This window comes from Peromyscus californicus, unplaced genomic scaffold (genome assembly GCF_007827085.1).
Source record: "Peromyscus californicus insignis strain IS unplaced genomic scaffold, ASM782708v3 Scaffold_19__1_contigs__length_69161282, whole genome shotgun sequence".
Lineage (NCBI taxonomy): Eukaryota > Metazoa > Chordata > Mammalia > Rodentia > Cricetidae > Peromyscus > Peromyscus californicus.
The window spans coordinates 31,526,731-31,537,615 of record NW_026294491.1 but is presented as its reverse complement, the minus strand read 5'-3'; the positions used below and the strand labels follow the sequence as shown (position 1 = coordinate 31,537,615).

General features: G+C 53.1%; 1 protein-coding gene across 1 annotated transcript; it reads left to right on the top strand.

Annotated features, from left to right (window-relative positions):
• Window positions 1–4,236: 4,236 nt before the first annotated feature.
• On the top strand, window positions 4,237–5,848 carry Pou3f3 (POU class 3 homeobox 3). The gene has a single exon (XM_052744999.1). It carries the CDS (start codon window positions 4,237–4,239, stop codon window positions 5,725–5,727), a length of 1,491 nt encoding a protein of 496 aa, XP_052600959.1. The 3' UTR covers window positions 5,728–5,848.
• Window positions 5,849–10,885: the final 5,037 nt, after the last annotated feature.

Sequence of the window (10,885 nt, the reverse complement as noted above, 5' to 3'; positions counted from 1 at the left end):
CCTACAAGAACATAAATACACCAGAAAGGACGCAGAGGAAAAGGAGAAAGCAAAGAAAGAAAATGGGGGGAAAAAAACCACTTACCCAGCAAACTCCCAAGGTTAGACTTTTAAATACAAGGTTGTTGGTTTTTTGATTTTTTGTTTTTTTTAAATAAGGTGCCTGGAGGGGTAGAGGAGAAGGCGTATTCTCTACTCTCCAGAACCGGCGCATCCTTAGCCTTCCCTTCACACTGACTCCTCTAAGCCCGGTCCTCACTAGTCTATTATTTTCAACAAAATATATGAAAATGTATGCAAATGAAAATCAGCACTAACTGTTCTCCCCTTGTTATATACTTTGGATTTTTTTTTCCAGACAAAACAATCACACTCCGCAGAGGGAGGGGGCGGATGGGGTGGGGCGGGAGTGTGTGTGGGGGGGAAGCTGGGGAGCGATTTGAGAACTAAGTATATGGAAAGGGGGGGGGGAGGAAGGGGACAGACCTGGGAACAGAAGTGCGTTTCTGTTATTGAGGAGCACAGCGTTTGGGGGGCTTCCCGAACGCGCACACCCTCCTTGCAAAGAGAGAAAGTGGATCTGTTTGCAGAGGCGCTATCCCGTTTCATCAGGCCACCTGAGACGGCTTTTGAAAGCGTGTACTGTGAGACTCATAGCAGTAATTTAGACAAAATCCTCACTGTATATTAATGAAAGGCGGCCCCATGGCTCTGTTCCTATCCTCCCCATTCAGTGTAAACAAAACCACGAGACTCTTTCGGTTTTTGAGCCGGATCCAAGCAAAATCGGCAGGAAAGGAAAACACGGGGTGCTGGCACCGACCATTCAAACGTCTGCACCTGGAGATCTCAGATTTATTCAATGAAATCTGTGTTCCATCTTTTATATATACATATACGCATACATAAATATAAAAAGGAACCTTTTGGAAAGGAGGGGAGAATCCGTTCTGTTTGGGGCTTTGGTTACTGCTGCCTTTTAGATCTGTTCCTACGATGGTATCTTTTCACCCCGGCAAGCAGGAGCTGGACCCAGTCCTACATAAATGCTTCGCGTCTACAGTTAATCTCGAGATCACGCCGAGGGTGCGTGGCTGCTGCTGAGCTGGAGAGCTCCTACTGTAACTGAGTTCACCTAGAGTGAGCTCGGTAGAGGAATTATGCATGGGGGAGAAGGCAGGCCAGTTCTTTATATTCAGAGCACACTGGCCGCGGGGTTACGTTCTCGGCTGCAGCTCGGGCTGGGGACCGCAGGCTGCAGGCCGGTACCCTGCAGCTGGGGGTGCGGGTGCAAACACACGCACCCTCATTAAGAGTCGTGTATTTATTGAATGTCCGAATTGGGTTAGTTCATTGGAAATCCCCAAGGAGGATTTAATTTGCCCTTGTTTTGGTTGCCACTTTCTCTTTTTTCTTGGTTCGCTGAGGTTCCTCTGTGCGGCGTTTCCGCTTGGCCGCGTCCCCCCCCCCCACCCCCGTTCATCCTCTCCTCCCCCCACCTTCTCCCGCCTACCGGGCGCACTCCTCCTCCCGGCCCCCTTAACTCTTTCAGCTGGGTTGTGGCTGAGAAAGCACTTATCGGTCACTGCCACCACGCAAACCTGAGACCTGAAGAAAAAGGAAAATAAAGCGCCTCCATGCCCAAGAATAGCAAGCGAGTAAAAACCCCACCAATAAACACACACACACACACACACACACACACACACACACCCGAGTCAGCGGTGGAGCGGGGGAGGGCGCGGCTAGCGGACCCGAGCCCTCTGAGCAGGCTGCGGGCAGTCACAGCGTTCTGGGGTCGAATACACTTACGATGAATCTAGGGGGACCGTCGGGCTGATTGCCTTTCAAATACCTCGAGTGGCTTCGTTGACCGGCACCCTCCAAACTCACAAGGGCACGCACGCTACTTGCAAGAATCCCAGAGGAGGGTGGGAGGGAGGGAGGAAAGGAGGGAGAAGGAGAGGGAGAGGGGTGGGGGAGAGCGAGCAGCCGCAGCAAGCGGTCCGTCTCGCACGCGCGGGCCCCGCGCTGGTACAGGGCTGCAGGTTTCCCAGATGATGGCATCCGAGAACTTAAACAAAGAGGGTCGCCGCCGGCGCGCGGCGGCTGCACAAAGTTGCAGTGGCGGATTTCCAAGAAGCTTGGCCACCGGAGCTCTGGGCGAAGCAAGCCTCCCTTTCCCACCTCCGGCAAGAAGGAGATGGGGGCTCGCGCGCGAAGGGAAGAGGAAACTTTGAAACCATTGGGGACACATCTGTCTATAGGTATTAGCTTGAACCGTGCATCCGTGGCGCGCGCTTTACAAATCTCTGGCGTGGGGTGGGGGGTGCAACACAACGCAGTCTAGGTAGAATGGGTAGACTGCTATTTTTCGTGATTTTCCCCCCTCTTCGTTTTCCTTCTAACCCCCCTTCTCCCCCCCCCCCGCCCCCTCCTTTTCTCTTCCCTTTTTCCCCAACCTCCCAGACCAATCGCAGAGGCAGGGAGCCGCGGAGGAAACGCAGACGTTTGGGCCGGACACTAAGAGTTAAGATGTGGCGGAGGGGCGGAGTGGGGGGGGGGCGGGGGCGGAGGGGGAGGGGCGGGGAGGGGAAAGTGGCGCGGGGGAGGGAGGCTGGGGAACGACAGATTTCCAGCTTCTACGACGCTCTGCCTAAATTAAAAAGCAACCAATCGGAACGGCCGGAAGGGGGGCCGCGCGTCCTAAGCCAGTCATTCCAGGCCTGCCAATCACCCAGCGGGTAGCCAATCAGCGGGGGCCCTGGTGCTCGACTTCCTTGTATTTGGGAAAGTGTGGTGGTGGGTGCGCGCTTGCGGCGGAGGGTAAACATTCGACAGTCCCTGCTCTGAGAGGGAGGGACAGAGAGCGAACTGTCAGATCCTAGCGAGAGCGGGCGCTCGAGAGAGGGAGAGAGAGGGAGAGGGAAAGTGAGACAGGGAGAAAGAGAGAACCCGGGCGCAGAGCTAGCTCCGGCAGCAACTCTGCCCCGGCACGCCCGCGCCCGCCGTCGGGCACTCTAGGAGCGGTACAACGTGCCCACAGGAGTTGGTTGTGTATCAAGGATCCCCTGTATGCACACACACATCTCCATCTCCACCAATGCACTCTTCTTCTTCTTCTTCTTCCTCCTTCTCCAGACAACTGCGGGGGAAAAAATAAAACACCAACCCCAACCTTCAGCAACAAGGTAACAGAGCAATTCGACCTTTTTTTTTTTTTCTGTTCAATTTTTTTTTTTTGCCTTGTTATATTTGTTTCCTAATTTCTGCCCAAAAGGAAAGATGTCGCACCAGACCGTGACTGTTGCGAGGAAAATGAAAAGGGACTCTTGTTTCAGAGACACCCAAGAGCTCCGGCAATAGCAACTTCAGAGACATGCATCATCGCAAGAAGTTTTCCTAGGACAGGACAAAACTTGAAAGGAGAGGACCAGAGGGGGAGAACAGGAGCCAGCCTCCCCACTCCTGCAGACGCGAGCCGCCAGTACCACCACGCCTGTAAGGACCGGAAAAGTTTTACTATGCTAAGGGGAAACAGTGAAATGTGTTGCTGAAGAGGGGACAGAAGCCAGCGGACCAGCAAGGAGCGGCCCGGTTGCTGGCCACCCACAATTTGGCCGAGGAAGAAAGGAACCGCTTCGTCCTTTGTTGTCTCTCCTGAAACCTTTGCTTAGCAGGTGGACAGAGCCCCGCGCCGGGGCAGAGTCCGCACCCGCCCGAGGAGGACGAGGACAAGAGGAACAACCGGAGCCCCCGCGCCCGGAGAGAGCGCCCGAAGTACGGATCCCCGCCCCACTGGGCGAGCCTTGCTGGAGCCAGCCGATTGCTCCCGGCCAGGGGGGAGACCACGACCCCCCCTGAAGGGGCTGGCCACGGAGCTCACCCCGAGAAGCGATCCCCCCTCCCCAGGGCGCTGCTCCTGCTGCGGCTGCTGCGGCGGCGGCTGCTGCTGACCGAGGCCCGCCCGCGACCCCCGCGCCCTGCCGAGCGGCCTTGCAGCTGCAGCCCCGGGCCGCGGCGGCGGCGGCGGCGGCGGGGGCGGAGGCGGCGGAGGAGGAGGAGGAGGCGGCGGCGAAGGCGGCGGGGCCGGCGGGGACCCGGGGCGGGGGAGGAGGAGCGGGGGGAGGAGGCGGGAGGCGGGGGGGCGCGGCGGCGGCGGCGGCGGCGGCGGCCGCGGCTGCTGCTGCGGCGGCGGCGGTGGTGGCGGCGGTGGGGTGGCGGGAGCGGAGCGGCATGGCCACGGCGGCTTCTAACCCCTACCTGCCGGGGAACAGCCTGCTGACGGCCGGCTCCATTGTGCACTCGGACGCGGCCGGGGCGGGCGGTGGCGGAGGGGGCGGCGGCAGCGGCGGCGGGGCGGGGGGCGGCGGCGGTGGCATGCAGCCCGGGAGCGCCGCTGTGACCTCGGGCGCCTACCGGGGGGACCCGTCCTCGGTCAAGATGGTCCAGAGCGACTTCATGCAGGGGGCCATGGCCGCCAGCAACGGCGGCCATATGCTGAGCCACGCGCACCAGTGGGTCACCGCCCTGCCCCACGCTGCCGCCGCCGCCGCCGCTGCCGCCGCCGCCGCCGTGGAAGCCAGCTCGCCGTGGTCGGGCAGCGCGGTGGGCATGGCCGGCAGCCCCCAGCAGCCGCCGCAGCCGCCGCCGCCGCCGCCGCAGGGCCCCGACGTGAAGGGTGGCGCTGGGCGCGAAGACCTGCACGCCGGCACCGCGCTGCACCACCGCGGGCCTCCGCATCTCGGGCCCCCGCCGCCGCCCCCGCACCAGGGCCACCCTGGGGGCTGGGGGGCCGCCGCCGCCGCCGCCGCTGCCGCCGCCGCCGCCGCAGCCGCCGCTCACCTCCCGTCCATGGCGGGCGGCCAGCAGCCGCCGCCGCAGAGTCTGCTCTACTCCCAGCCTGGAGGTTTCACGGTGAACGGCATGCTCAGCGCGCCCCCGGGACCCGGAGGCGGCGGCGGCGGCGCGGGCGGTGGAGCCCAGAGCCTCGTTCACCCGGGGCTAGTGCGCGGGGACACGCCCGAGCTGGCCGAGCATCACCACCACCATCACCACCACGCTCACCCGCACCCGCCGCACCCGCACCACGCGCAGGGACCCCCGCATCACGGCGGCGGCGGCGCGGGGCCGGGACTCAACAGCCACGACCCGCACTCGGACGAGGACACGCCGACGTCTGACGACCTGGAGCAGTTCGCCAAGCAGTTCAAGCAGCGGCGCATCAAGCTGGGCTTCACCCAGGCGGACGTGGGGCTGGCTCTGGGCACGCTCTACGGCAACGTGTTCTCGCAGACCACCATCTGTCGCTTCGAGGCCCTGCAGCTCAGTTTCAAGAACATGTGCAAGCTCAAGCCGCTGCTGAACAAGTGGCTGGAGGAGGCGGACTCGAGCACCGGCAGCCCCACGAGCATCGACAAGATCGCGGCCCAGGGCCGCAAGCGCAAGAAGCGGACCTCCATCGAGGTGAGCGTCAAAGGCGCGCTCGAGAGCCACTTCCTCAAGTGCCCTAAACCCTCGGCGCAGGAAATCACCAACCTGGCCGACAGCCTGCAGCTGGAAAAGGAGGTCGTGCGGGTCTGGTTCTGCAACCGGCGCCAAAAAGAGAAACGCATGACGCCCCCGGGCATCCAGCAGCAGACGCCGGACGATGTCTACTCGCAGGTGGGTACCGTGAGCGCTGACACACCGCCGCCGCACCACGGGCTGCAGACCAGCGTACAGTGAAGGCCCGGGGGGGCGCGCAGCGCGAAGAGGGCCGCCGCCGTCGCCACCTCCGCAGCCGCTGTCAGCACCGCCACGGTCGCCGCCGCCGCCGCCGTCTCCGAGCCGCCGCCAAGAACCGCCACTGCCGCTGCCGCTGCCGCCGCCGCCGCCGCCGCCGCCGCCGCTGCCGCCGCGCAGACCCAGCACCTGGCCCGGGCCAGGGCGTCTCGGCCGCCTCCCCTCCGCCCAAAGACAGGCGTGCCACGGCCCGTAGGAGGGGGGGAGAACGACTGGGGAGACACCGACCGAGGAGACTCTTTTTGAAGTCCAAGGATGGAGGGACCAAAAAAAAAAATTTTAAAGCATAATAAATACCAAGACTGTTTTATATGCATATATAACAAGCAAAACCGGAAGAAGAAGGAAAGGGGGCACCCGGGACATCTCGTTTATACTCTGGTGGTGTTTTGTTTCTGTTTTGAAAGAAGGTTGAAGATGCCCAACGCACCGAAACTGCACTCTTGAGGTACTGTCCACCCTGAGATGTCCTTCATGGCGTCGGTGGAGAACACCTGCTTCTTCCTCTCCTCTGAGACAAGAGAGACACCCCCCTCCCTTCCTTCCACTTCTTCCAAAAGGGCTGCCTAAAAGATCCATGGAAACTTTATTGGGAGTGACCTGAAAAAGAAAGACGCACCAGGTTTCGTCCAGGTCTGACTCTACTCCAGGACAGTGTTTTTCTTGGCCATATTAAAGTCTTTGGGGAACAAATAAGTCAACTATGAAATGGGAAGGAAGGAGAAACAGAGTCTGGGGAGGGGCTGGGGGAGATTCACAATTTCTGAAGTTCACAGACTGAATAGGAAAGCCAAAAGAAAGCATCCTCGCAGTAACCTTGGAAATAAAAGCAGCAGCGCGAAAGAGCCCGGGCTGAGCGAGGCTAAAGGCCAGGCGCATCCAGCCGCCAGCGGAGAGGGCACAGCAGCCGGGGCCAGGGCCCAGCCTTTGAGACGGCCCAGAGAGGCCAGGCCACCGCCACCGAACCCGGGCTTTGCCGACTGCCGCTCGGGGTGGACCATGCCTAAAGATTCCACCGCTAATATTTTTTTTATTAACATTTTTTTATTTTTTATTTCTGGACTGACTCCGAATAAAAGGGTGTGGAAAGACAGCACCAACCGCCGCACTTCCCTTGACTTCTGCCCTCAATCCGTTGCCAACTTTGATTGAATGGGTGCTGCGGATGTGATTATGTAATACTGCCATTTCCAAGCAGTGTTTTTGGTAGGTTTTAATAAACAGACTTTTCAAATGACGGCAATATAGAATCGTTAGATCCGTTGTTGATCTAAAAATATTTGCTTTATATTTTCATTAAATGACTTCTTTTAATATTTTATTCAGAATACTTATGAACTGCTGCAAAACGGTAATTTATTTTTCCCCAGATCTTGTATTACGTGTTTTTTTCAGACGAGCACAAATCAAAATGAAATGAAAATATGGACAGTTGTTAGGTAATAAGGGTATCTTTTGATGTGATCCTTTGATTGTAATTTAATTTGAGTAGTGATTCCGTAAGAGCTGATTGAGAAAATAAATTTGTTAGAATGAAATAGTCTGTGTCTGATGCATCAACACTGTGTGGGAAGAAAAGAGTTCTCTAGAAAGTATTTTTTTACTAATGCAGATCCTTAAGTCATAGCATTGAGGGAGCAGAGCTTCCCCACGCAAAGGTGTGTTTGGAAACCTCCACAGCAGGCTAGGATTGCTGAAAACATCTGTGCTTTAGCAAGAGTGGTTGTTCGATCCTTGCTGATCTATAAATCTCACAATATTTTCCTTACTCTCAGTTTCCGTGTCTCTGGTGTTTTTGCTGAGTGATCTATAACTACTAGCCATTTTCTTGAAGGTACCTGTTTTGAATTGCATAATTGAGCTACATCACCACTGAAAATATAGCCACCCGGTCAATCATGGTAAATACAGCCCCTCTTAGTTCTCTCTCTCTCTCTCTCTCTCTCTCTCTCTCTCTCTCTCTCTCTCTCTCTCTCATCTTCTCACCCTCCAATACATCCCTGTTTCTTTTTTCTGGAAGATCAATAGTTGCGAAGAATAGCTTATAAATCATTGAAGTATTTTGATATCAATTACTTCCCATTGATACCTATAGGTGACTGAATTTCAGTTATTAAGCTTATGGTTGCTTTCCTTTCTTATTCCTTTCATGAAAGAAGTCAGTACAGAGCCCTGCTTGACTCTGTACTTCGATTGTGACCGGCTCAGACTCGGGGCTCCCCACTTCTGTGGTTTGGTCCTCCGGAAGCATGATCCTTCATCTTCTATACCAGTGCTGAGGGCTTTAGCTTTTTAAGTCACTTTTTAGATAAGACCCTGCAGAGTGGTCACATTTATCAAGTTAATGTATCAGTATTTACAACATGGAAAAATGAAAATGTAGTGCCTCAGGTTGTGAGGGCTAAATATGAGAAAGCCTCTGGCTGCTTGAGTCCCTGCGTATTGTATGTATTTTTTTTAAGTACTGAGGGAGTGAGAAAGCAGTGATTTTACATGAGTTTCCCCCAATCTCACTCAGCTACCACTTACTTTTTGCCTAATTTTGTCACCTAATATAGTCACACACACACACACACACACACACACACACACACACACACACACACACCTCCAATATAGATTCAGGGATTTAAAAATCCTGGGAAACTATGAGAATAAGGAACAGTTATTTCTCCCAGACAGACCCTATAGCACAAATCAAGCCCAGCCAGATAGCCATGTATTGGGTTGCATCATTTTAGGGATTAAATTGTACTAAAAAAATCACAATCATTCTGATTTGTGAAATCTGAAAAAGGCCATATTTATTAAACGGGCGGGGGGGGGAGGGGACTGTCGATCAGAAGCTACATTTTACTTTCCTCTGTGTTCTTGCTTTCTGTTTCTCCTGCTACCATTATTGCCCTTCCCTAGGAACAACTTGGAGTGGGTGAGGGTCCTCGGCGTTTTTGTTTTTTTCCTTTGGTTGTTGTTGTTGTTGTTGTTGTTGTTGTTGTTGTTTGAAGGACTATAAGGGTAAGCCAAGAAGGCCTGACTGGAAACTGGGCACAGGGCAGGTTGTTTGTAGGTGATGCACACCACTGGCTTGTGAGAAGAAGCTTGAAGGTTTGTTGGTTTTTTGGGGGGTGGGGGTTGTTTTGTTTTCCTCCTGTAATAATGGTGCTTGATTAGATGGGGGAATGGGTCTATTTAAATTTTCCGGAGGTATCTACTTACTTGATTTAGCTGAGGACAAGGGAACTAACATTAGATTTTTTTTTTACACTGTTTTCTCTTAAGAAGCAACCTTTGCTGATTATTTTGGAAGAAGCCCTGATTGAGGGGTGAAGAAGCCGTGCCAGCAAGGTAGCTTGTCTGTCATTTTGGCATTTTGTAACATATGCTGGTGCTTATTCTTTCTTTCTTTTTTTTTTTAAGTCAACCCTTTGAATGTATTTACAAAATGAACTTCACGGTTGAAACACAACAGAGAAGATATAAAGTGAGAGATTTTGTGCTAAGGCTCATATTGTTACACATGTAAATAATGAAAATATTGTTACGTATCACTAGATCTTTTTAATGAATTTGGTCATTGTGTTCTTTTGCAGCACAAGCGTCTTGTGCTTCGTAAACTGCCCATTTGTCTCCTCCATTTCAGCCCATCCCTCTCCTCCCCTTCCAATCCAAAGGAAAGGGACAAAGTTCTGTCCCATCAGCCTGGCTAGTTTCAAACTAGGCCCATTTGTACTTTACAGTAGACTGCGGCTCTTGAGACATTATCCAAGCCTTGATCACCTCATCCACCCAGTCATCCTCCCCTGACAATTCTATCCAATAAATAATTCAAGTTGTATTTAAAAATATAAGTCACATTGCTGTTTTTGCTCTGCATTTTTCCCTCCTTAGTATTACTAGCCAAGGATTATTTCTTTTTTTCTAAAAAAATAGAAGTGTCCATTATTGATCTTAGAGATTCCCTCTGCTTCCCCGTGGCCTCCAGTGTTTGCTCATTACCATGCTCATGATCTGTTTTGTATGAATGGTTTTCAACATTCAGAGAATAATTGATTCTTATATCAAATGCAGTATATACTCTTCATAGTTTTATCAATGAGTGTAATATTTTAAATAATTTTAACAATTAAATTTGCTTTTTAAATTATATATTTGTAAAGTATTTATCCTGTTGGAAACAACAATATATTGTTGTATTTATTCGTTTATTTTTGTAATAAATGATCAACGTCTTCAAGCTAAATCAAAAATGACACTTTTATATATCTATACAAAATGCATTTAAAGAGATGGGCATATTTGCACCAATTTGTATGTAAATAGAATAAGAGCCATCAATAACTTGTAGCTTTCAGAACTAAATTGAAGGAAGAAACGTTCTCTCCACATGGAGTTTAGTTTGCCCAAGTTCCAGGGTAATTAATCAACTCTAAAATAAATGCAACAGGTATTGGCACTAGATACAAGTCTTGAAATTAGTTATTTAGGATGTGGGCCTGCTCCCCCCCCTTAAAATGGAAAGCTGTTAAAGAGCATTGTTCTTTCCCTGAAGCGCGCATGAGGCTGGCTATACCGATCAAACGCTGATAAAACCCCAACAACTGGGTGTGCTTGTATTTCTGCGTTGGGGAAGGGAAGAGAAAGGCAGCCGAGTGTTCGAGTCTTCCAGTGACCCCGAGCAGGTGATAGAGTGGAAAAAAGTAGCGCTAGGCTTAACCACAACAACCCAAATGTTTAGACCCTTTTAAACCGACCGAGGGCGGAGCCCCCCTTCTCCGGTCCCGCTACAGAGGACAGAAGTAATGAGTGCAGGTGTTGTTAGCAGTGGTGCGTGAGAGAGTTGGGGGCCCCTGGCTTCACTGGACCAGCCAGAGAGCTCTTGGCTTTCGGTTGCTTTGCTTGGATGGCCATTTCAATTCCTCGGGGTTCTTAGTCCCAGGGCCTGAAGGTCACCCATGTGACCTCTTGGCTGCGGGAGCCCCAGGATAGGCTTGATCTTGATTTCAATAAGGAAATCAGAGGGCTCTGTGTTTACCTCCTGAACTTTCCAGCCTAAGGAAGGAAATAGCGAGGAGTCTGGAAGAGCAGGGGGTGGGGGGAGGCG

What these genes read in the sequence shown, in the direction of transcription:
- Pou3f3 (XM_052744999.1), top strand. Translation starts at nt 4,237, where the DNA reads ATGGCCACGGCGGCTTCTAACCCCTACCTGCCGGGGAACAGCCTGCTG.